Source organism: Pristis pectinata, chromosome 10 (assembly GCF_009764475.1).
Source record: "Pristis pectinata isolate sPriPec2 chromosome 10, sPriPec2.1.pri, whole genome shotgun sequence".
NCBI lineage: Eukaryota > Metazoa > Chordata > Chondrichthyes > Rhinopristiformes > Pristidae > Pristis > Pristis pectinata.
The window spans coordinates 81,784,725-81,812,669 of NC_067414.1; the positions used below are offsets into that span (position 1 = coordinate 81,784,725).

The window sequence follows — 27,945 nt, forward strand, 5'->3', positions numbered from 1 at the left end:
AAATGGCACTCTGTGCAAAATATAAAGTCCTTCGAGCTAGAAATAGCAATTTGATTAACAGAACACCATATAAAAGTCGTACGAAATTAAGAGCAAGTTACGTGTTTTGAAATTTTCTTTTCATCACAAGGTGCAGGACAGCTTCCCAAAATACAATGTTATTATATTACTCACAAATATAGTCTGTGGGCAGAGAGTTAGGAAAAAGTGATGGTGTGTGCAATCATATTCATTTTTAGGGTTCCACTAAGATTGAGAGCTTTGTCTAATTTGACTACTTGTTTTGTCAACTGACTATGCCACACAGCTGCAATAATTTTGGAAACACACATTGTTTTAAAATGATTTTTCCTTGGCCTGAAAGGAATAACTTTTCCCAAGCTACATTTTCCTGGTTAATAATAGCTTTCAAATAGCTTCTCCAATCATTATTCTTCATAAATATGAACTACGATCAAGTGTAGTTGTAGGAAGCCAAAGTTTCTGTGCACTGATGAAAAAGTTGACTTTTACGCAAAGCATGTTCTAGGTTATAACAATTCATTATGCAAAGCAAAGTGGTTATTTATCACAACTGTGAATTTGCTTTTACCAACATGATTGGACAGCTGTTTCTTTTCCCATTTTTAGCCTCAGAAAGCAAAGTATCAGTATGGAACATAGACACGTCCCTTGCATATCATTGAAAGAAGCAAAAGTGTTGCCAATTGAGCCAAGTTGGCCCAGTAATCTGCTTTAGTACCTTACTCGCCAAAGTACATGCCCTGTTTCATTCTGATTCATAAAAGCTTGATTTGAAACCAGGACCCAGAGGACACAGTACTACTTAAAAAGACCCTGCTTTTTTTTAAGCTGAGAAGTATGAATTTCCGATCAAATGAATAATGGACCAAAATATATGGGTTAATTTTAATGGGACTAATGTCAAAACATATGCCAGGGTAGTGCTCATGTTGTCACTTTACAAGACAAGAAATTATAGGGAGACTAGGTTACAGGGAAAATAAGTGGCGAATGAGAATGCTCTGTTGGCTAGCATAGCCTCAATGGGCCAAAGCGGCCCATGTTGTAAGGAAACATGGAAAACCCTTAAAATTAAGAGAAAATCTTGCATCACATATAAGACACTTACTGGACATTTCATTCTAAGTGCCATGAAACACAAGTAACACTGCAGGAATCAACACAAGTGACTATGTGTAAACATACTTGGTTCAAACATGCTTGTTTTGTGACACCATTCTATCTAATGTGCTTTAGTTTTAAAAAATTGCTGAAATAATGCAATTGCATGACCTGCCAGAAACAAGTGCACTCTTCCAAATGACAAAAAAACACGATGATGCTGGAGGAACTCAGCAGGCCAGCAGCATCTGTGGAGAAAAGCAGGTGGTCACGTTTCGGGACCGGACCCTTCTTCAGGACTGAAGATAGGAAAAGGGAAGCCCAATACATATAGGAGGAAAAAGCAGAGCAGTGATAGGTGGACAAAAGAGGGGACGTGGGGTGGGCACAAGGTGATGATAGGTAGATGCAGTAAGAGATAGTGATAGGCAGGTGCGGGGGAGGAGGGGAGAGCAGATCCACCGGGGGATGGGTCAAAGGTAAGGAGAGAAAGGGAAAAAAAAGTTTGTGCAAGTGAAACAGATACTGCAAACATTTATTTATGGAATGTGTCAGCCCCCATCAAAGCCAGCATATCGTGCCCATCCCTAATCCTTGAAAAGCTGGTGATGAGCTGCCTTCTTGAATCCATGAATTCTATGTGTTAAAGGTATCTCCATAATGCTGTTATGGAGTTCAAAAATTTTAATCCATTATCGAAAAAACAATTATGTACTTTCAAGTCAGGAAGGTGCGCGACATGGAAGGAAATAGCAGAAGGTGATGTGCCCACAGACCTTTTGCCTTGTCTTTGGAGATAGTAGCACTAGCAGTTTGGGTTGTGTCTGTAGAAGCCTTGTGAAGTTATCACAGTGCATAAGGCATGCCCTATGTATCAATAGTGAAGGAAGTGAATGTTTATGGTGATTGACCTGAACATTGCTTTACTCATCCGGGCAAGTGGACAGTATTCCATCACACATCTTAACCCGTCTTGTAGATGGTAGCAAAGGCTTTGGGGTGTCAGATCATCATTCATTCAAAATACATGGCCTTTAACCAAATTTTGTAGGTCATGGTACTAATATGGTGACACAGTCAGATATGGTGACCAAACTAGCATGCCGATAAAGGATTCAATGATGGTAATTGCCATTAAACATCAAGGAGAGCTGGTCACTGTTTTACACTTGAGGCATACAGGCTACTTACTATTTATCAGCCCAAGCCTGAATGTTGTCCAGGTTTTGCTGTAAAATGCTTCATGACCTGAGGCATTACATAATCTGGACACTACAACCATCGCCTATCATCACCCAAACTAACATCATGAGCAGGTATTGGTAAGTAAGTGTTGCATAATTGAACTGTTGATGACCCCCTTCCACACAATGCTGATAATTGAAAGTAGACTGATGGAATGGTATTTGGCCAGATTAGATTCATCCTACTTTTCTTGGACTTCACATTCCTAAGGATTTTTCAGATTGGTGCAAGTAGATGCCAATGTTGAAGCTGCACTAAAATACTTTGCTGGAGGCACTATTAGTTCGCAGAAGAGTTTTCAATGCCACAGACCGGGTGATGTCACAGCCCAAAAGCTTTACTGCATCCAGTGCCTTCAACCATTTTTTGATAGCAAGTGAAGTGAATCGAATTGAACCATAGAACACTACAGCACAGAAAACAGGCCATTCAGCCCTTCTAGTCTGTGCTGAAACCTTTTTCTGCTAGTCCCATTTACCCGCACCCAGTCCATAACCCTCCAGACCTCTCCCGTCCATGTATCTATCCAATTTATTCTTAAAACTTAAGAGTGAGCCTGCATTTACCACATCAGATGGCAGCCCATTCCACAGTCCCACCACTCTTTGAGTGAAGAAGTTCCACTAATGTTCCCCCTAAACCTTTCCCCTTTCACCCTAAAACCATGTCCTCTCGTACTTATCTCTCCTAATCTAGGTGGAAAGAGTCTACTTGCATTAACTCTGTCTATGTCCCTCATAATTTTGTAAACCTCCATCAAATCTCCCCTATTCTTCTACGCTCCAAGGAATAAAGTTCTAACCTGTTCAACCTTTCCCTGTAACTCAACTCCTGAAGACCCGGCAACATTCTAGTAAATCTTCTCTGCACTCTTGGGTAAAAAATGTCTTCTGTGATGGTGGGAAATCAGAGTAGACCACAATGGATCATTCCCTTAAGATGTTTACAAATAGATGTTCAAGGAGTTGCCACCTCATTTTAGTTGTTTAACTGTGCATCCCCATACACCATTTGCAGCCTGAAGAAATTTGATCTCATCCAGCTGATGCAGGATCATCAACACTATCTATAACATACTGCTTTCACTGTTTAGCATGTATGCGGGCTCTGATATAGCTTCACAAGCTAGCAACTGAAAAACGTACTGGACTGTAATGTAATTTTCCATATCTGCTCTTAAACAAGTTAATAGTTTAAAGGAAAGTTCAGTGCAAAACATGTGTCAGGTTATTCCATCATTCATTACTTGTAGAATCAAATTGGCAAAACTAACATTCACTCTCTGCAGGTTTTTTTCTCCATGTCTTCTGGGTTTATCGACTGTTGATGAATCAAGATGGGTGTTAGCACCCTTCCAATATTTGCCAGAGTGCCCACTACACAGGTGAACCTACAGACCTTGGCTTAGTAGGTAATTCTATCATGGAGGGAATTTAAACAGGATGGTACTTAATGCATCCATTTTCTGAATCAGTCTGTAGTAAAACAATTAATTAGGTTATAAAAATATGTTTGACTACAGATAAGCAACCACAGAAGAAGAAAAGATTTTGTCTGGATAAGTTAGAGGAAAATAATCACTATTAACACAGCATCAGTTGGAAATATCTAAGAATGAGATTGAAATACCACACCCAAGAATGTTCTAACATGGAAAAAAATGCTCATAGTGCTATTGTTGAGTAGCCACAAAAAATCCTGTAAATAATGTTTATTTTGAAAAAGTCCACAGTCGAAGCAAGTGACCAAGAGTCATGAATAAATGAAACAAAAAAAAGACAAGGAGAGCCAAAAAGGAAGTGTCCAGCCTTCATTAAAGAAATGAGGATGTGCTGTGTCACAAAAACTAGCATGGGAAATAGTGCTTTCATCAATATATTATTAGTGAAACAGACATAGGATGTTTTGAACTGTTTGTATGAAGCTACATAAAGCCAATTAAAAAATATACATATTCAAAGTCTCAACTGACAGGAGGCACCTAAAAAAAGGATTAAGATTAATTGACAGATGCTAGAAAACCCAAAGCCCCAAAGTGGATTGATGAGCCAATAATGGAAGAAATGGCATGGATTTCTGAAAACTTAAGAGATAGTTGTACAAAGGGTTAACAGATGTTAAGCATCTGTTTAAAAAGGGGAAGGACTTCATTGATATTGTGCAGTTTAAAAAGTGATATCATGTTGGGCAGTCGAGGATAGGAACTGTCCAGAAAAAAGTCAGGAACTGATAAGACATGTCCCAGGATCACCCTGAAGTCCAGTGTTATAGCTCCACAAGCTTTAAGAAATCTTTAAAAGTATTTAGAAACTAAAAAAATTCTAAATTAACAGGCGATATGAATAATTTTATGATTCTATTTCTGCAATTAACAAGCCATCAGAAAGATTAAAGAAGTTTTTTTTTAAAATTAAGCTGATATTTAATATCTGCTTAGTAGATCTCTCAGCCATTCTTTTCTACTATTTTGTTCTGCTGTGGGAAAATGCTCCTTGCACAAGGCACATTATCTTTGAAAATAATGAATATTTAACCAAAGTTCTTGGTCCCTCATTGAACTGTTTGTTAATTTCATTAGAAATGTCATAACTAAAACCCGTAGAGGTGTGATTAGCTAACTGGAATTTCAATATTTCCACATTAAACCACTCATGCATAGAAATTCGAAAGATGCTGTCAACTTTACAGCAATGACAGGAATGTCAACAATTTCCCTGCCATATTACTAAAAAATATGGACCTTTTTTAAAATTGCAAAAACTAACTAAATTTAAAGAATTTGACTCTACATATGTAAAATTAAACTTTTAGGACAAGTGGATTATTTGGCAGAATTTGTGACTGATCAGACCCTTTAACAATTCACTTACATTGAATCTACTGCCCTTGCCTTTTTTCATTAGTGGACAAGTACAGGAAATTCATTCCTTACATTATTAGCAATAATAAGTCTCATAAATAAGGTACTATTTTAACAAAGCTAGAGAATAAACCAAGTTTCTGCATCTCGCCCTGTACATTTGGAGTCTAGAAATTTGGTGCCTGATTTACTTTAACTTTGCCATTATAATTATAGATACTGTATATCTAATTTGCATGGTGCTTGTGAGAGGAGTGCGCCGATACAGCTAGATTTCTTGGAATAACCTTGTTTGCACAAATCAATGAATGTCAAGAATAGTCTGCTGCCTCACAATACCTGTGACCTGGATTCAGTCCTAACCCCAGGTGCTGTCTGTGTGGAGTTCTCCCTGTGACTGTGTGGGTTTCCTCCCTCATCCCAAAAAAGTGTGAGTTGGTAGGTTAGTTGGTCACTGTGAATTGCCTCTCATGTGTAGATGGTGGTAGAATCTGAGGAGTTGCTAGGAATGTGTGGAGAATGTAATTGGATTAGAGTAGGATTAGCATAAATGGGTGCATGATGACCAATTTGGAGTTGGTGAGCCAAAGGAAGGGGCCTGTTTTTGTGCTGTCTCTCTCTGACCATGACCATAGTAGTGACCTAGTTAACTTGGTTATTGCCTGAAAACTGAACAAGGGACTTTCCTGGTCTAAATAAGACTGTTACTTACAAGAGAAACTAAAGCTATAGAGGAAGTTCCATTGGTGTTACTTGATCAATGTTAAACTGAAAACGCCCAAGTCAATAGAAAGAAGTTCCTATATAATATAATCATTTTAGACTAAGTTTACCTTCAATTAACAAACATCACAGGTACAAAACTGCTAGACAGGACATTTAAAAAGTCAAATGCTACAATCAGGTTTAGTTAAGCAACTCAAATGCCAGTTATATTTTTCAAAATTATACACAACAGGAACCACATTGCTAATTTAAGTTATATAAAGCACGATGCAAGCAAATTTATGGTTGGAGCTCCAGTTATTAATTTTGCTAAGTAATAGAGGCAATTCAAAATCTGCTAATGACTTTTTAATAACACAAATTGCCCGGCAGATTCAAACATCTATAAAAATTACCTTCTTGCATAGTAGTGAACATCCATTTTATATCAAACCAATGCAATCAGATGACCAAGATATGGTGCAGTCCAATAAGTAATTTATAATGTCAGTAAGGGATTAAATTATAATAGCACCTATTGGCTTCCATTTGTAATCTTAATTTCAATTTAATTCACTTGGTATAAACAAACTTTCCCCCAAATCTGCTGTGGCAGCATTTTATTTGATAACATTTAAATTCATTTAAAAAAATCTTGGCTGCCATTATGATACTCCCGGCAATGATACTAAGCAATGTATTATAAGCAGAACACCAATGTTTTCCACACTTCCTGATAACACCTGCTTGCATCTGTTTCACAATTACAATTCATCCAAATGCCTCAGTCTGTGCCCTCAGAACAATTAAACCAGTGGAGCTATTCTTACAAATTTACAATTATCTTGAAGTCCCAAAGAGTTAGAATTAGTCTTATTTTTACCTCAAGTATTCCATGATATCTCACCTCCTCACTGATTATAGACTACAGTTCCCCGTATACATCATCTGCTAATTTCTCCTTAACCCCCTGGAAGCTACTAAGCTCCCATTCTGCACCCCACTTTACTTAGTCTCCTTCAGATCCTTCACAAATTGAACTTTCACTTTATCAGTCTTCTCCCTCATTTCACACTTCATGTCTTCTGCTTAATGTCTATTTTTTGCCATCACGTTTTAATGTCTTTCTGAATTTGGGCAGCATTCTTAAGTGATGACTACACGAATGGAGGTACAATGTACATGAGTGCCATGTAAAATGCTGGCCTTTCCCTGATAAGTGAAAGCTCTAGCAACATACTTCAAAAATATTTGTAACTTACACTTGTTGTAGATAGAAACAAATAGCTGGAATCCAACAGCCATTTAATTTCAGTATTCATAACTCTATTAAAGCATCCTATCTGGATGCATCACGGCTTGGTATGGCAACTGCTCTGCCCGAGACGGCAAGAAACTGCAGAGCCATGGACACTGCTTGGCACACCACAGAAACCAGCCTCCTCTCCATGGACTCTGTCTATACTTCTAGCTGCCTCGGTAAAGCAGCCAGCATAATCAAAGACCCCACCCACCCTGGATAATTTCTCTCCCATCAGGCAGAAGATACAAAAGCCTGAAAGCACGTGTATCACCAGGCTCAAGGACAGCTTCTATCCCACTGTTATAACACTATTGAACCCCTAGTTTGATAAGATGGACTCTTGATCTCACAATCTACTTTGTTATGACCTTGCACCTTATTGTCTGCCTGCACTGCACTTTATCTGTAACTGTAACACTTAATTCTGCATTCTCTTATTGTTCTTCCCTTGTACTACCTCAGTACACTGTTGTAATGAAATGATCTGTATGAATGGCATGCAAAACAAGGTTTTTCACTGTACCTCAGTACATGTGACAACAATAAACCAATTTACCAATTTATTTAAATGAATACCATATTAGTTATGTATAATCAGTTAATAAATGGTGATTTCAAACTTATTGTTAAAATTAATATCACATTTTGTGTGTATTACTGGGCCATTCTGCTTTGGTACAGACCCTGTGAACCACAGTTAAGCCTTTGGTTCAGACTTTGCTGGCATAACAACAAAGGAAATGTAGGTTTTTGCTCTCGTTACAGGGTAAATCCAACAGGAATACTGTGTCCACAGATATGCAGTGAAGTACACAAGTCCAGAGGTACCTAACTCCTTCTTCACAATGCACTGCTGCATTCCTCAAGTGATAGGCTTACTGCTGAAATTAGTCTAATGATATTAACTTGGGTAATTACCCATTAGAGAAAGCTGCACATTTTGAAGAAAGTGAGTTTTTAAATTACCAATTACCAAACCACTGTTCTGGCCTGTAAACTTCATATCATTCCCCAAGACAAATGTATTTCTAAATAAAAAAAAATAGGGCCATTTAAAATCCTTCCTCCTCCTCCTCCACCACCCCCCCCACCACCACCAAGTCTGAAACTAATGTTCTTGTACTGAAGGCTGCATACTTGTTACTTAAATGTTGTGATGATTATTTTTGTTCTCTTATCTAATGCAAGCAACATTTTGTCTTTTATAAAATCCACATATCTTGCTTTATTATTCAGAAGAATGAGGGGTAGTCTTATTGAAACATACAAGATCCTTTGACAGGGTGTATATTGAGATGTCTTCATTAATGGGATAATCTCAAACAAGCAGACATAGTTACAAGATTAGGCAGCAGTTATTTAAAACTGAGGTGTGTGGGAACATCTCTTCAGAGGGTGGTGAATCTCTGGAATTCACTACCCCAAAGGGTTGTGGAGGACAGATTATTGGCGATCTCTAGAGGAAAAGTAGGTACATTTTTGAAAGATCAGGGAATTGTGGGGATCTGGCACAGAAGAGGAGATGAGTATCTGGGGCAGATCCTTGCAGTGAAAGGCGGGATAGGCTTAAGAGGCATAGTGGCCTACTGCTGTATACATTGTTTTATTCAAGTATTCTGTGCAAATTATTACACATATAAAACTATAAGATGTTGGGCATCATTTAAATATATATTGTTTCATTTACGCCAATTGGCTAAAATTCATAAAAAAGGCAAACATCAAGATTTTTGCTTTATGATTCAGAGAAAAATACGTACTGAAACTTCCAAGAAACAACAAAAAACATGAAAACTGATAGCAACGAAAAGCTACATTAAAAAAATTACCAGTGACAAGTGAAATTTCCTAGAAATCTGTCATTTCTGTTAATATTCACATACGATGAAAAAGGTGATACAGAAATCGCACAATTCTCAACTAGATCATTAAACCTTTTATCACACCACGTATCCTGTCAACAATTTTACATGCACATCTTAGATAATTTTAAATATCGTGACCTTTGGCCCCAGATAGGTCTGCATGTGGTATACATAAAATGTTTTTGTCAATTATTCCAAGACCAGGGATTGTGCCAAAAACTACAATATCAAAGAAACACAATGGGCCAAATAGAGCAGCTGAGGTTCGTATATTATTTCTTTTCTAGGAATTGCTCTTCTTACTCAAGGCCTGCATGCCAATGCAATGATCAAAACTCAGAACTAACGTGCTACTTAGTAGCAGCATGTTAACGCTCAACTTCAGGTTAGAACAAGGCAAGTGCAAAGGGAGCTAGGGTTGTATTTAAATTTTCTGATTACTGGTGAGTCACTGAAACTTGCTGCAGAATGCTTAACTGTGCTTATTGTCAACAAATTTGCAGCAACAGTAAAACTCTTTAGGTTCAATAGAACCTCTTGAAACTATGAAGTCATTTGGTAAAAAATCTGAGAGTCTCACTTCAACCTTGTTCCATAGTGGACACAGGTTGAAATTCTGATAATATCCAGCAATACAGATCCAAAGATGGCGACAGAATTGACAAAAGTTGATTAAGATTTTACAGAAAATCTACTGCTCAGTCGATGAGATAACTAAGGTGTATCTGAAGCAGAAACTAAACAGGGAATAATATAAGGAAGACAAAAGGCATAATAGACATTTTATAAATCATCAAGCAATTAACAAACTGCTGGAGGAACTCAGGACTGATGCAGGGTTTCAACCTGAAACATCAATTCTTCTCCTGCTACAGATGCTGCCTGAACCACTGAGTTCCTCCAGCAGATTGTTTTTTGCTCCAGATTCCAGCATCTGCAGTCTCTTGTGTCTCCATTATATTAAAAAAATCAACTTAGGTCATGGTCCATTGTCTAAGTGATGATCTAATCTTGGCCACTGAGCTTCTCTCTCCCCAAACCTTTTGACCACCTTGTGGTTCAAATGTCTGTCAAGCTATGCCTCGATTATATTCAATGCTTCCAGGCCCCTTTGTACTGCTTTATTTTGTACTCACTTTGTTTAAGCATTAATTTTCTTTTAAATTGTTCCTTTCAAAGTGGATAAAGTCACACTTTCCCCCATTATACTTCTTCTGTCAACTTCTTGCCCATTCAGTTAACCTATCGATATTCCTTCGGAGGATCCGAATCCTCCTCACAACTTACTAACCCATCTTTCTTTATATCATTGGCAAACTTAGCTACAGTACACTGTCCCTTCATCCAAGCAATCAGTATAGATTAAAAATAGTTGCGACCACAGCTCTGATGATCCCTCTGATTACTAATACAAAAATAAATCATCATTCCCAGTTCTTTAGCTACTCCTCAATCCATGCCAATACAACTCCCCCAACCAAGTGCACTCCTATCTTGCACAGTAAACTTTTATGTCACACCTTATTGATTGTTTTCTAGAAGTCCAAATACACTACATCTACTGGTTTCCCTTTATTTAACTGTTAAATCCTCGAAGAACTCTGGCATATTATCAAATGCAATTTCCCTTTCATTAAACCATGTCGACTCTGCTTGACTGTTTTACAATTTTCTATATGTTCTGCTGTTACATCCTTATTAATGGATTTCAATGAGAACCCCAAAACATTCTACAAGTACATCAAGAGCAAGAGGGTAGCCAGGGAAAGAGTGGGTCCCCTTGAGGGACAAAGCAGTAATCCATGTGTGGAACCAGGGTCCTATCTGGGTGTGGTCCTAAATAGTTATTTCTCATCTGTATTCACCAAGGAGAAGGACATAAAAGATAGTGAATTTCAGGAGGGGAATGTTGATAGTCTGGAGCATGTCAGTATTGTGGAGGTATTAGATGTCTCAGAACACATAAGAATGGGTAAATGCCCAGGGCTGGATGAGATCTATCCCAGGATGTTATATGAAATAAGGAAAGAGATAGCTGGGATCCTGTTGAGAGATTTTTGCATCTTTGTTAGCCACAGGTGAGGTAGCAGAAAACTGGAGGTTTGCTGATGTTTTTCCCTTATTTAAAAGTAGCAGGTAACTACAAGCTGGTGAGCGATGCATCAGTAGTAGTTAAGTTATTGGAGAAAATTCTAAGGGATAGGGTTTATGCACATTTGAAAAGGCAGGAGCTAATCAGGGCTAGTCACCAAGGCTTTGCAAGGGGGATATCCTGTCTTGCTACTTAGATTGAGTTTTTTTTTTGAGGAGGTATCTAAGAATGCACTAGAAGGAACCATGTCCATCATTCCCTGAAAATGACAATATAGGTAGATAGGGTAGCAAAGAAGTTTTACAGCATGCTTGCATTCATAGGTCAGAGCATAGAAAATAAAAGGTGAGACGTTATGTTGCAACTTTACAAAACACTGGTTAGGCCTCATTTGGGATATTGTGTGCAATTCTGGTTGTTGCACTATAGGAAGGATGTGATTGCGCTGGAGAGAATGCAGAGGAGTCTCACCAGGATGTTGCCTGGATTGGAGTTTGGGGGAGAGGTTGTATAGGCTGGGCTTGTTTCCCCTGGAGTAAAGGAGACTGAAGGGTGACCTGATAGAGGCATATAAAATTATGAGGCATAGATAGAGTAGGTAGTCAGAATCTTTTTCCCATGGTAGGAGTATCAACAACAAAAGGACATAGGTTTAAGGTGGCAGGAATGAGTTGTAAAAGGGATGTGAGGGGAAAATTTTTGTTTATTACACAGAGACTGGTTGATGTCTGGAATGAGCTGCCAGAGGAGGTGGTTGAATCAGATACAATCACTAACATTTAAGACTTTTAGATAGGCACTTGAACAGGCAAGCAGAAAAGGATACGGACCTAATGCAGGAAAATGGGATTAGAATAAATGGTCAAAAAGGTTATTCCAGCATTTTCCCAAATACAGTTGTTGGGCTAACTGGCCTATAGTTTAGCTTTCCTTCTTCCTTGAATAAGGTGTTACATTTGTGGTTTTCCAATTTTCTGGGACCTTTCCAGCATCCATGCCATCTGATCAGCCATGAACTTACTGAAGTGCGGAGCAGGCTCGAGGTGGTAAGTAACCTACTCCTGTTAATTTGCATGTTCATATAAACTGGAAATCATTTAAAACTCTGCTGCTTATGTCATAACTCTACAAAGTCTTGTCCGCTCATCTCTGACCTATGGCTATATTGGTCAAGCAAATCTTCAATTTACCGGACTTACCTGAGTTTTCAAAATCTTCTATCTACTGTGTCATTTTACCCATCTTTAATCTTGTCAGAAACCCGTCAATATATCTGCAATATAATCCCAGTCTCTTTAGCATTTCTAATGTTAATTATTCAAACACTGTCCTTCAGCTGGCAATGGCCTGAATTTTGGAATGTCTTCCTCTGCTTATTTTTCCTTAAGATGCCCTTGAAACCCACTTCTTTAACCAAGCTACTGGGTATCTAATCTGTTTTTTCTTTATCCAGTTCAATTTCAAACAGTTAAAAAATATTTGCTCTGCCATGCTTTACCATGTTGAGATGTAATGTGTGAAATATTACAATTACAACACAAGAACTCTGATTCCAGTTCAATCTCTAATAAAATTTATGTTAGATTGCCTCTTAGATTACTACACAAATATGTTAGATGACTACACATCATGACAAATATCTATGTTTGAAAAGATAAAAACCTACAGATGCTGAAAACCTGAAATAAAAGCAGAAATTGCTGGAAATACTCAGTAGGTCAGGCAGCATTTGATTAAGGGTCATTGACCCAAGACGCTGTTTCTCTCATCACATGTGCTGCCTGACCTACTGAATATTTCCAGCACTTTCTGTATTTATTTCAAATATACTGTGTTCTTTGGTGGATAAGTTATAACCCTTATCTTACTATTTTTTTTTCCCAGCTGTGGCACCATGAGCCCTCAATGTGAGCTATTCAACATGCAGCTTAGGAATCAAACGTAATCAGAAGCTCTACACATTCGGTTTTTGGACTCTACCAACCTCTCTGTGGTTGTGCACAAAACCTACTTCTACAAGTCCGAGAACATAACGGCTCTGCTCTATCGGACAAATACCTAAGGAATATGCTGGCGCTAGCTAGAACTAATATTGATAAGGCTTGTAGGAGGTGTGGGGATGCCAGGGAAATTCTGGGCCATATCTCAGGGATGTGCCAGTCAGTGAAGAAGCTGCTGATCTTTAGGCACAACAAGGTACACATTGAAATCAAGATGCACATTGAAAGCTTTCTGAGGGTGGCACATCATTAAAAAGACATCAAAGAGTGAAAAAACTGTAATTTTTAAGGTGTTCTAGTCTCTCTGAAGGGTATGATGACTTCAGTCCTTCTGACTTGAGGGATCTCTATGGAATATGGATCTCTTTGCAGCTGGATGTTGATGCTGTCTGCCATCTACTGCTGGTCCACTGACATTACAGTGATTAAATGCATCAGGGCTTTATGTTCTTCCTCTTTTCACAGGGTCCTTTCCTTTGGCAAGCATCTCAGCTGGAGTCTCAAAAGAATTGGGAACCTGTTCAGTCTCAGGTCATATGGCATTGTAAAATACTTATGACTGACACTAAAAAATGGGATTAATGTTGGATTAATGTAAATGGGTGGTTGATGGTCAGTGTGGATTGAGGGCTGAGGAATCTGTTTTTGTGCTATACTGTATCTCTATAACTATGACTCTAATTTAAAAATTGGCTTTCTGATTTGTTTAATAATATTTCTCAGTTCACTGGGCTTGATATATTGAAAAGCTTTTCCAATGATTATATTGAGAATGGAAGTTACGTATATAACTAGAAACAGAAAATATTAGCAGCCAATGATGTTGCAATTTACAAGTCAAAGTCGAGCTTATTGCCATATGCACAAGTATATGTATGCACAGGTTCAATGAAAAACTTACTTGCAGCAGCATCACAGGCACATAGCATCATAAAAGCAGCATTCGGCAGAAAAACATAAATTAAACACAATTTTTTTACAAGAAAGAACACTGGCACAGCCCTCCCTACCATTGAAAGCATCTGTGGTTTAAGAAGACCACTATCATCCCAGTACCTAAGAAAAATAAGGTAACGTGCCTTAATGACTACCACCCAGTGGATCTGAAATCTACCATCATGAAAAACTTCGAGAGGCTAGTCATGGCACACATCAACTCCAGCCTCCCTGACAACCTCATCCCAATGCAATTCACCCACCACCACAATAGGTCCACGATAGACGCCATCTCACGATACACTCATCTCTGGACCATTTGGATGGTAAAGACACTTACGTTAGACTATAGTTTATTGGCTACAGCTCTGCCTTCAATACTATCATTCCAACTCATCTGCAAACTCTTCGACCTGGAATTCGACACCTTCCTTTGCAACTAGATTCTTGAATTCCTGACCAACAGACTGCAATCAGCAAGGATAGGCAGCAACAACTCCACCACAATTATCCTTATCACTAGTGCCCCACAAGGCTGCGTCCTCAGCCCCCTACTTTACTCCCTATACACTCATGACTGCACGGCCAGATTCTGCTCTAACTCCATCTACAAGTTTGCAGATGACACCACTGTAGTGGGCCATATCTGAAATAATGATGAGTTGGAGTACAGGAAGGAGATAGAGAGCCTAGTGGCATGGTGTCATAACAACCTTTCACTCAATGTCAGCAAAATGAAAGTGCTGGTCATTGACTTCAGGAAGGCGGGGGGTGGTGCACATGCTCCTGTCTACATTAACAGTGCTAAGGTCAAGAAGGTTGAGAGCTTCAAATTCCTAGGAGTGAACATCACCAATAGCCTGTCCTGGCCCAACCATGTGGATGCCACAGCCAAGAAAGCTCACCAGTGCCTCTACTTCCTCACGAGGCTAAAGAAATTTGGCATGTCCCCTTTGATCCTCACCAACCTTTAGCGATGCACCATAGAAAGCATCCTATCTGGATGCATCACAGCTTGGTATGGCAACTGTTCAGCCTGAGACCACAAGAAACTGCAGAGAGTTGTGGATATAGCTCAGCACATCACAGAAACCAGCCTCCCCTCCATGGCCTCTGTCTACACTTCTAGTTGCCTTGGTAAAGCAGCCAGCATAATCAAACATCCCACCCACCCCGAATATTCTCTCTTCTTCCCTCCCACCCCTCCCTCCCCGCATCCCCCCCCCCCCAAAATCAGGCAGAAGATACAAAAGCCTGAAAACACATACCACCAGGCGCAAGGGCAGCTTCTATCCTGCTATTATAAGAATGGTCCCCTAGTACAATAAAAATGGACTCTTGACCTCATGATCTACCTCATTATGACCTTGCACCTTATTGTCTGCCTGCAGTGCACTTACTCTGTAACTGTAACACTTTATTCTGCATTGTTATTGTTTCCCTTTTACTAACTCAATGCACTGATGTGCTGAAATGATTTGTATGGATGGCATGCAAAACAAAGTTTTTCACTGTACCTCAGTACATGTGACAATAATGAACGAATTTACCAATCTATCATCAAGGATCCCCGCCTTTCTGGTCATGCCCTCTTGCTGCTACCGTCAGGCAGGAGGTACAGAAGTCTGAAGTCCCACATCACAGGTTCAGGAACAGCTACTTACCCACAACCATCAGGTTCCTGAACCGATCTGCACAACCCTAATCCTACCTCAGCAAAGGAACACAACTGACCACCTCTTGCACTACCATGGACTTGTCAGTGATTGTGGTTCTTTTGCACTAGTGTCTTTTTCCCCCCCACTCTCTTGTATATGTTATACATATTTTATAGAAATTGTTATGTTCTGTGTGTTGTCTGAATGTACAGGCATACAACATCAGCCTGTGATGCTGCTGCAAGCAAGTTTTTCACTATACCTATACCTCGTGCACATGGCCACTTGACTTGAATTTACGAATAAATCTTTGAGGTTCTATATCTGATTACAGCAAAACATTTTGGGCTTCTCTTCAAAGTACTTCTGAATTCTAGGTACAATTAATCACACTTTGAGTTTTTGTTTTCATTCACTTAGAGCTTGGGCCAGCATTTATTGTCTACCCTTAACATGAAGACATTTATGATTACTAGCACTTGCAATGCACAGCACTGTAGGCAAGCCCTGTCCCTGACAACTACTTTCCATGTTCTGAATATTATAGGGTACAAATTACTAAACTTTTGGATTAGAGGGTATGAGCTATAAGGATAGGTTGGACAAACTTGAGTTGTTCTCCTTAGAGTGTCGGAGGCTGAGGGGAGACATGACGAAGGTTTTTAAAATTATGAGGGGCATAAATAGTGTAGGCAGTCAGAATCTGTTCCCCAGGGTAGAAATGTCAAACACCAGAGGACATGCTTTTAAAATTAGAGGGTGGAAGTTTAAAGGCGACTTGAGGGACAAGTGTAAAGTGGTAGGTGCCCGGAATGGGTTACCGGGGCAGTAGTGGAATCAGGTGGAGTTTAAGAGGCTTTTAGATAGACACATGAATATGAAATGAATGGAGGGAAATGGATGATGAACAGGAGGAGGACATTTAGTATAAATTGGCATCAAGGTTGGCACAACATTGTGGGCTGAATGGCCTGTCCAGTGCTATGTTCTAACTGCTATGTGCTTGTTTATTGGCTAGACTACAGAAGCACAAAAAGTTTGTTCATATGGCGGTTCAATTCATCGCACAAGAAATGGACATACTCCAAAAATTAATTGACAATCAAGTCAATGTCTGTGGAAATCACTTCCCACCTTACAAACAAACATAAGATCCTTAAACTGAGTTAAATTTCATACTCATAATATACCAAATCAACCAGAGTCAAGAAATTTTAGAAAGATGAAACAACGTAAGAAAGAGATCAACATCCTTTGAGCTAGTTTCTGAAAACAACTAATTATGGATGAACAAGCATTGCAAAATTAATTCCTGAAAATAAGGAAACAATTCTTCTAAAATCAGTTAACAGGTAAAGGAGGAAACAATCACATTGATCCATTTTGTTTTGATAACTGTTTTAGCCATTGCCTCAATTTCTTCAATAAATGGATTACTGATGGAAATAAGCACTTGATCATAATTAAAACAAATCAAGCAAAATAAACAAGGAATTGTTTAAATTTATCTAGCAGGATTTTAGTTAATTTCCCCAAACAGTGCTTTGTAACAGAGATGTGTGCACCTATATGAAACTTGATTCTTGTATAGATGAAGGCTGGAAAAACCTTTACAACTTACATTGAAAGAAAGTCATGCAGGTTGGTTGCTAGCAAACTCAAAATTGAGCTAGCCTGTTGCACTTCCTTTTTTAGTTTTTTTAGAGAAGACATTACTTGGTTGTTGAGATATACCAGTAAGGTTTAAGCAACATGTCGGGAAGCAGTAAAATAGCCAAAATGGGTCCCTTCAGTGAAGTAAAGCAGATATCCTGCTGAAAGACTATAGCAAACAACTTCTCTTGATGAAATTTCACCACTTTAACAGCCACTGCTGCATACTTTTAACCCAAATCCTGCAGAAAACCAATACGAGGGGCACAAAGTGACAAAGCATAAAAACTAATTGCAAAGCACATGCAAAAAGATGAATAGATCTTTCTCAAATGTCCCCAAAATCAAGGAACCTGACTTAAGAGGCCTTATTTCTAATGATTTCTGCCACGAGAAAATTAAAGCAGGGCTAAATGACCATAAAGTTACAGAGTTAATAAGGCCACATACACTGCTTTAATGGGCTTCAATTTTTCTTATTGGCAACTTAACCATGACACGGGCCTCTGAAAATCAGGGTTATTGTCTAACATTTTGAATTTACACTGGTGATCACTAGATAAATAAAGATCCATGAACCTAACTTTAATTTGGTTGCTTAAAAATATTCAAAACCTAGTGGATAGATTTAGTTAAAAGACACTCAAATTCAACTGTATTTTAGAGCTATCTGCTTATGCAGGGTGGCATGGACCAGGTTGGAGAAAATGACCCATATCTATTTAATTCTATCTAATTTAAATGATAATATGTTTTCATATTTGTAATAAGATTACTCATGTAGATAGGGATTATGTTTATTAAAGCAGGGAAGAGAAAGCCAAGATAAAAGTTTGCTGGACAAGATGAAATTTAATTTTATAATAATGGTAACCTATTTACTAAGCACAACAGTTAAATCTGGAAAGAGACACTTTCATCCCCTGCAAACTGTAGTTAATCAAGTTTCAATTTCAGTCACAAGAGCATTCCTGAATTTAAACTAAAGAAATACTACTACATTTTAGTAATTTAGTTTGGCAAATTAGCAGCAAAGAACATAATTCAGAATTAGAGTCTGGCTATTATGTTCATCTATAAACCAAGAGTTGAAGTTTATTCATTTAAAATTTCGATCAAACAAAATAAAAATTGCATTTCTTTTTATATGGGAGTCTACCAAACCAACACAAATGATACATTAGATTTGGGTCACATGCCTACAGAAGCATCAGAGTTTTACCTTCAGAAGTTACAGCAGCAGGAAACATTTCTTTCAACAAGTCACCAAGATTATGTGGCTGTCCTTCTGAACTGATTGGACGAAAAAGCTTCTGAATAGATGGTCGTTCATTTAGAGGCTGAAATACAGAGAATAAATAATGCTTAGGAATTCAACAGAAATTTGAATGCTTCAATGTAGTTGTAAAAATTATTTGAAATCATCAGGCTGCAATGTAGAAGCGTCCTTGACCTGAAAAGCCAACTCTACTCCTCTTTCCACAGATACTGCCTGACTTGCTGAGCATTTCCAGCATTGTCTGTTTTTGTGTCAGATTTCCAGAATCTCAAGTTTTTGATTTTCGATCTTATTATGCTGTTGTGCATTACAAGAGGGATTACAGCACAATGCATTCACAGTTGGAAGACTTTCCTTCATGGTCTATTCCCCTCTCCCCACTTGTTTTTGTTTTCTAATTAGACTTGTCCGGGTATTTTACAGAGTTTATACAGTGTTACCTAAAGATATTGACAAGTTGCAGGATGGCGATAGTTTTCCAAGATTGCTAAAATAAAGTTGTTCAATTAAAAATAGTCGAAGTATGTAACTGATCACAAGTAGTATTTATGGGAAGTTGCCTTCATGTTGTCAAAAACTATGGGTAAATTCACTGGCTGGTAGTTTTGAGCCACACAGATTTGTAAAGTCCTTATCCCTGGATCAAGCAGACTTAGTTTATCGCAAATGAAGCAGGATGAAGATTCTTGCAGAAAGTATACCTCTGTAAGTGGTAGCAAAAAGTAGGATTCTTGTGAGGTTCACTCTCACCAACTGGGCTAACATTCGAAGAGTCATTAGATTAAGGAATTGCTTGACTGGTGTTCATGAACAAAACCACTGCTTTTCCTGGGAAAATGTCCAGGTAATTGAACAAACCTGAATTCTGGATAATAAATCCCTTAAAACACAATTGGCCAGAAGTTGAAATGTACAATACTAACCAGTCAGCCTTTGTTCAGCTATGTTTGATTCACAGCAGTATTGTGCAAAGGTTAACCAGTGCATACCAACAAAAATTGGTGATTGTCTGTCTATTAAAGTAATAACAAAAGGGGGGGGGGTGGCAGGAGGAGGGAATAACACTTTTTAACTGCATCTTAAAATGATAAATTTTTGTTGGTCTTGTAAAGCATGAACACAATTACAAACTACTGTTTGTTTTCCCTAAAATGCCAAAATTATTTAAAATCCTATCTAAGATAAGAGTGCTTTCACTACCAACTTTGAAACAGAAATTACATATAGATTGCAGGGTCATGTTACACTCCAGGACTTGCCCACATTATCTGCTTATCTGCACTGATGACTTGCCATAATTTTATTGAATGGCAGAATGGTGTATTGATGGCTGAATGGTATACATCTGCTTCTAATGCAATTATGAGTTAATTTAGGACAAGAACAGCTTTTTTTAGAGAGCTAAATAGAAAACGAGTCTCTTTTATGATCAGAGACAGGCAGACAGTAAAGCAAATTCAACATTCAAATTCAATGTTTACTTCAGGATCTTTTTGAAAAGAGATTCAGTTCCATAAGAAACTACATTATCACTGGCATAGCTACTGCTTCTTTCTTGGAAATGTTTTGTAACTTAAGCTGACAGAAAAAAAACAAATGGTTCCAAATAGGAATTAGTGTGTCAGTTCTCATACAGCAGATTCAGTTTGTTGTCCTGCTATTAACTCAATCTCTCCAAACCTGCACATTTAATTTAAATAAAATTCTAAAATGTTGGTGTTGCTAGAGGCATTGTTGGTGTGTGCTAAAGAAAAATGATACACATTTATTTGAAACATTTCAAACAGGTAAGACCAGCTGTTTGTTCTACATATCTCTTTCACACTTTAATTTTGTAAAAAGCTATCTGTAACTGCCGTCTATAAACAATGCGGGTCTTGGCTTGTCCTTCATTTTATATGCAAACTGCCAATCAGTAACACTTCAGTGTAACACCTGAGACTACGTGCCAGACACATTAATCAGCCAGCTCTGAAAATGAGTAAATGTAAGTGTACAGTCTTGACACTTGTAACCAAAACCCTGTTTCTGGGAGGCTGGGGAATAGAGGAGAGCAAACAAAACAGAAATACAGTGCAGGTTAACAGTGGTATACCTATAGAATTACCAGAAAAACTGAGTCACTGGCAGGATGTGAAGGATTTGCAAGATTAGCTGTAAAGTTTAGAAGGTGAGAGTGCAGAGAGTGTAATTAAATTACATAGTTTTAATACATTTTTAATTAGATTCATCAATAATTAACTTCTTCGATATAAAAGGATGTCAACCCCACTGTTGTATCTCAATTCCCTGTGTTGTAAATAGATAAATATTTTTTTAAAGTGTTTTAGTAACAGTTGTGTGGTCCAATGCTATCATATTGAACTGGTTTAACCCTTTCATCAGCTGATTGTGTTACAGAAAAAATTTCAGTACAACACTATGATTTTCCTTGTCATTTGAAAATTGCCAACACAATAATATTCCCATAATAGTCAAAATTCACTTTTGCCAATTTAACATGAAGAATGCAAGCAGCATTCACGAGAGTAAAACAGCAAGTTATCTATCCTTTTTGCATGAAACAGCACAAACAAAAATACCATTAATAAATGTACATCTCACTCATCTTAGCTAAATTGTGCAACAAAGGGGATATACAGCATTCCACACAGTATCATGTTATTCAGGAAAATCTAAGCTCAGTAACAACCTTAATACATGTAGCAAAACATCCAAGGACACTTCCCCAGAGAGTTAAAGCAAAATTTAACACCAACTACTTAAAGAAATATTAAGAAAGATGGCAAACAGCTTGATCAGAGTAGTTAGAATAGTAGATTTCATGGAGTAGCTTGAAGGAGAATGGAGTAATAGGGCCAATGGGATTGTGAAAGGAAATCTGAGAGCATAGGGCCTTGGCAACTGAAGGCATGGCTTTCAATGGTGAAGCAATTGCAAGATGATCAGGAGATCAGAATTGGAGCTGGGTAGATGAAGGTTCTTGACCTGAAAAGTCGACTGTCTATTTCTCTCCACAGATGCTGCCTGACCCGCTGATTTCCTCCAGTATCTTGTTTTTTAGCTCCAGATTTCTCAGAGCTACTGAGTAGAAGGAAGATTACAAAGACAGGGATGGGCAAAACCAACTACCAGGGGAGCAATCTCATTAGTCCCTCTCTCATTTCTCTGTACCCCAGTGACATTTTCCCTCTCACATATGTCCAACAACCCCCCCTTCTGCCATTAATATACTAAAGAGTAATAAACTGGAACCCATGTAAGCATAGAGAAACAATGAAAACTCTGCATAGGCAGCACCCAAGGTCAGGAGTGAACCCAGATCCTTAGAACTGTGAGGTAGCAGGAGCCACTCTATCTGCCCATCACCCACACACTCCTCCCACTGGGTCCCCTCCCCCTACTGCTCCTATCTGCCTCCCCACCTCCCTTATTTGGTTCCATGCCCCACCTTCCTTTCCTATCAGATTCCATCATCTGCAACCCTTTGTCATCTCCACCTTTCAGCCTCTGTCACTTTTTCCACTCTTCCCTCCTCCATCTGCCCATCACCCCTCCTCACCTGGATTGACCTATCGCTTGCCAGTCTTCCCCTCACCTCTTTATACTGGCTATCTCCCCTCTACCTTTTAGTCCAGATGAAGGGTCTGAACCCGAAACTTCGACTGTCCATTTCCCTCCACAGATGCTGCCTGATGCATTGAGTTTTCAGCAGATTGTTTCTTTTTGTGGCAGGACTAACTGCTGTTCTTCCCTGCTTTTTTAAACTCTTAAGGTTTTCTATTTCTGACCTGAGGGGATGTTTTTAAAAGCATTTTCTCAGGATTCACTACAATTCTTTACCATTTCAGGAAAAAGGAGGAATGAGGTGGTGATAACAGAAGCTTGTTAAATAGCAGTTTTCCAGCCAAGATCATTATAGTCATACATCATGGGAACAGGCCATTCGATCCACCAAGTCCATGCCGACCATCAAATACCCATCTTATTCTCCACACATTCCCATCAATACTCCTCAGATTCTACCACTCATCTGCAAACTAGGGGTAATTTACCAACTGGTAGGTTAATTTGCTGTATAGGTGACGAATATTTCAAATAACAGAAATGATTAATGATGTTCTAACCTCCAACAGAATATTCACTGTGCAGTAAATTGTCCAGACCTGCCCTTACAGAAGCCTGCAGAAACAAATTTGCTTACAAGTCCATAGTAGTTATAGCTTGACAACTAACACTTATTAGCAGAAGTTAATGCGTGGTTACATAGACTTAAATTGAGTGGTTCTTAAATAGCATCTGAAGTTCAGAGGGGATTTCAGTGCAGAAGGAGGCAAGATTGCTGTCAGTTGCCTCCAAGACTTGCAGTGATTTGTTTAAAGTTGAGGAAGTATTTAGAGTCAGAGTTGTACAACACAGAAGGGGGCCCTTCAGCCCACTTCATACATGTCGACTGTGATACCTATCTATGCTAATCCCGCATGCCCACATTAGGCCCATATCCCTCTACTCCTTTTCCATCCAAGCACCTGTCCAAATGTGTTTTAAACATTGTAATTGTATTTGCCTCTACCACTTCCTCTGGCCACTTGTTCCATATAACCACCAACCTCTGTGTGGAAAAACTTGCCTCGCACATCTCCTTTAAATTCTCCCCCTCTCACCTTAAACCATGCCCTCTAGTATTTGGCATTTCCACCCTGGGAAAAAGATTCTATCTATCCTATTTTATAATTTCATATACTTCTATCAGGTCACCCCTCAGCCTCCTGTGTTCCAGCGAGAACAACCCAGCCTATCCAATCTCTCCTTATAACTACAACCCTCCATTCCAGGCGACATCCTCATCCTGGTGAATCTCTTCTGCACTTTTTTCCAATGCTATCACATCCTTCCTGTTGTGTGGTGTCGAGAACTGTACACAATATTCCAAGTGCGGCCTGACCAATGTTTTGTATGCTGCAACATGACATCCCAACTCTTGTACTTGAGACTCTTGTACACCCCCTTCAGAGGAAAGAGCCATACTCAGCAACGAGCAAACCAGCCATACTACCCTGAAGAGGTAAGGCAAAAATGGAACCAAAGGAAAGAGCATTGAGAAAGGTAAAAAAAACTGTGCAGATTTTAGCACTAGGAAATAAAAAAAGTAAAGATGTCAAATGATAAGAGCTAAAACAAAATGAATAATAATTTTACATGGAATGTCAAAATCAACAGATTTTCTTGCACCAGGAAACAAGGAGGATGATCATGAGCAATGTGGACTCGTTAGAAACAAATATTGATGATGTTGTGAATGAAAATAAGGACATGGATATGCTGAGAAATTACTTTGCAATAATAGTTAAAATAGAGAAAGATAGTAACTGGCCAGACAAACTGAATAAACTATTACAAGGGGGAAGGGATTGACCAATATCAACTCATGCTTAATAACTGTAATGAACAAAATAATGGCATAGAAGGTTGACAAATTCACAAGGTAAGCTGGCTTTTATCAACAGGATTTAAAGGAAGGAGAATTGTCCTAACCATAATCATGCAGAGATCTCTGTTGTGCAAAACTATTCCAGTAAATTGGAAACTGTGACATTTTAGAAAGGAGAGGCAGGGAAACAGGGAATTACTGACTAATTGCCAGGAATCTACTAGTGTATAATTAAGGATAAAATGATTGAACACCTTTCAAGTTTTCAGTTGTTGGAAAGCAGGCATAGATTTGTTAAAGGCGACTCATACTAACAAGGCTGACATCCAAGATGATGGACAGAAGTCTGTGGATAGATGCTATTTCTATAAACTTCCAAATGGCATCTAACAAGGCCAATTAACCAAAGCCTGAAGCTCATGTAACTGGAGACAAATTATTGTCAGAGTGGAGATAGTGAGAAGATACTCTAATTACCAAGATTATGTCGCTTCCCGTAAGAACCTGGGTTGCATCACTGAAGTATAACTATACTTATATGTGACTTACAGTAGCATGCAAAAGTTTGGGCACACCTGGTCAAAATTTCTGTTACTGTGAATAGTTAAGTGAGTAGAAGATGAACTGATCTCCAAAAGTCATAAAGTTAAAGATGAAACATTATTTTCAACATTTTAAGCAAGATTAGTGTATTATTTTTGTTTTGTACAATTTTAGAGTGAAAAAAGGAAAGGAGCACCATGCAAAAGTTTGGGCACCCCAAGAGATTTGAGCTCTCAGATAACTTTTACCAAGGTCTCAGACCTTCATTAGCTTGTAAGGGCCATGACTTGTTCACAGTCATCGTTAGAGAAGGCCAGGTGATGCAAATTTCAAAGCTTTATAAACACCCTGACTCCTCAAACCTTGTCCCAACAATCAGCAGCCATGGGCTCCTCTAAGCAGCTGCCTAGCACTCTGAAAATTAAAATAAATAATGCCCACAAAGCAGGAGAAGGCTATAAGAAGATAGCAAAGCGTTTTCAGGTAGCCGTTTCCTCAGTTCGTAATGTAATTAAGAAATGGCAGTTAACAGGAACGGTGGAGGTCAAGTTGAGGTCTGGAAGACCAGGAAAACTTTCCGAGAGAACTGCTCGTAGGATTGCTAGAAAGGCAAATCAAAACCCCCGTTTGACTGCAAAAGACCTTCAGGAAGATTTAGCAGACTCTGGAGTGGTGGTGCACTGTTCTACTGTGCAGCGACACCTGCACAAATACGACCTTCATGGAAGAGTCATCAGAAGAAAACCTTTCCTACGTCCTCACCACAAAATTCAGCATCAGAAGTTTGCAAAGGAACATCTAAACAAGCCTGATGCATTTTGGAATCAAGTCCTGTGGACTGATGAAGTTAAAATAGAACTTTTTGGCCGCAAGGAGCAAAGGTATGTTTGGAGAAAAAAGGGTGCAGAATTTCATGAAAAGAACACCTCTCCAACTGTTAAGCACGGGGGTGGATCGATCATGCTTTGGGCTTGTGTTGCAGCCAGTGGCACGGGGGACATTTCACTGGTAGAGGGAAGAAGGAATTCAATTAAATACCAGCAAATTCTGGAAGCAAACATCACACCGTCTGTAAAAAAGCTGAAGGTGAAAAGAGGATGGCTTCTACAACAGGATAACGATCCTAAACACACCTCAAAATCTACAATGGACTACCTCAAGAGGCACAAGTTGAAGGTTTTGCCATGGCCCTCACAGTCCCCTGACCTAAACATCATCAAAAATCTGTGGATAGACCTCAAAAAAGCAGTGCATGCAACACAGCCCAAGAATCTCACAGAACGAGAAGCCTTTGCAAGGAAGAATGGGCGAAAATCCCCCAAACAAGAATTGAAAGAGTCTAAGCTGGTTACAGAAAGCGTTTACAAGCTGTGATACTTGCCAAAGGGGGTGTTACTAAGTACTGACCATGCAGGGTGCCCAAACTTTTGCTTCGGGCCCTTTTCCTTTTCTGTTAGTTTTAAACTGTAAAAGATGGAAATAAAAAAGTGATCTTGCTTAAAATATTAAAGAAATGTGTTATCTTTAACTTTATGCCTTTTGGAAATCAGGTCATCTTTTACTTACTTAGCTATTCACAGTAACAGAAGTTTTGATCAGGGGTGCCCAAACTTTTGCATGCCACTGTAGATGATCTGATAGAAAATCATATATCCAAGTTTTCTGATGATACAGGTGGTAATAGCAAAGTGTTTAGAAAATCTGAAACAATCAAGCAGAATCAAATTGCATTTGAAAAGGTTGTTAGGAAGTTCTTTGAGAATGAAACAGGTTGGTAGATGTAGTGTATTTGGATTTCCATAAGGCATGCAATAATATGTCATACAAAAGGTTACTGCATAAGAGTGCACATGCTTAGGGGCAGAATATTGACATGGATCGGGAATGGCTAACTAACAAAAAAACAGCAAAGGAGGCATTTTTGGACTGGTAATCAGTGATTGGTGAGATCATCAGTGCTGGGGTCTAAACTATGTATGATCTATGTTGAAAATTTGAATGAGGGGAACAAATTTGCTGTAGATCGAGGATGATGTGGGTAAATGTGAGGGAAATGTTCATTTTGGAAAGAAGAATGGGGAATAAAAGAAAATTTAGCTAAACAGAGTGAGACTACCAAATCTTGCAGTATTAAAAATTCTGGTGGGTTCTACATAAAAAATTAGCATACAGATACAGCAAGTAATTAGGAAAGCTAATTTTTTATTACAAAGGGTATAGAATACGAAAGTGAGAAAGTTTTGATGCAACTTTACAGGATGCTGGTGAAATCTGATGTATTGCACACAGTTTTGGTCTCCAGTTTAAAGGAAGGACATGTTCAAATCAGAAGCAGTGCAGAAAAAGTTCACTAGGTTGACTCCTGGGATAAAGGGGTTGATGTATAAAGAGAGGTTTGGCATGTACTCAGTGGAATTTAGAACAATCAGAGATGATCTTATTTAAATGCATAAGATTGAGCGGATTAACAGGGTAGATGCTGAGAGGATTTTCCCCTAGTCGGGGTATCCAGAACTAGGGCCATAGTTTCAGAAAAAGTGGTTGCCTATTTCAGAAGGAGAATTTTCTTTTCTGAGGGCTGTGAATCTTTGGAATTTTCTATCCCAGAGCTGTGGAGATGAGGTCATTGAATATTTTCTAGTCAGGGGGCAACAGACATTTAAACCACAAGGGAGTTGAGCAATATGACGGGAGAGTGGGAAAGTGATATTGAGGCCAAGACTGGATCAGCCATGATATTATTAAGTGGAGGTGCAGACTCAAGGGACTGGCTTGCCTACTGCTGTTCCTGCTTATGTTCTTATATCACCAAAGGTTAAATAATGAGGAAAGAACAAACAAACCCTAGTTTATTCACTGGAATTTTGAAGGTAAGGGGAGATTTGATCACAGTTTTCAGAAAGTAAATGGAAAGTAATAGAGAAAATAAAAAAAACATTTTTGCTGATTGGAGAATCCAATATATCACAATATATCAGCTGATGAAGCATGATCAGCTGATATATCATCTCTTGCTTATTCATCTAATATAGAGTTTCAGGCCTATTTTTAATTTTAAAACAATTGAAGCTAAGACAGTTTAGTCATTTCCAATGAGAACAATTGAATAATTACAACTAGGTCTTCAGGGTGAAGTTAGGTAAACGTTTAAATAGCAGTTTGGAACTCTCTCCCACAAACAGAAATTGATCCTAAGTCAATTGTTAATTCTAAAACTGATATCATAATTTTTGTTAACAATGGTATTAAA

General features: G+C 38.6%; 1 protein-coding gene across 2 annotated transcripts in view; it reads right to left on the reverse strand.

Moving 5' to 3' along the window:
* atg5 (ATG5 autophagy related 5 homolog (S. cerevisiae)) overlaps positions 1-27,945 on the reverse strand; it is a 184,779-nt gene that overhangs the window by 19,843 nt on the left and 136,991 nt on the right. For both annotated transcript variants that reach the window (XM_052025046.1, XM_052025047.1), the window contains exon 7: positions 18,665-18,782. In XM_052025046.1, the coding sequence (XP_051881006.1) occupies positions 18,665-18,782 (118 nt within the window). The remainder of the gene's footprint in view (positions 1-18,664; positions 18,783-27,945) is intronic.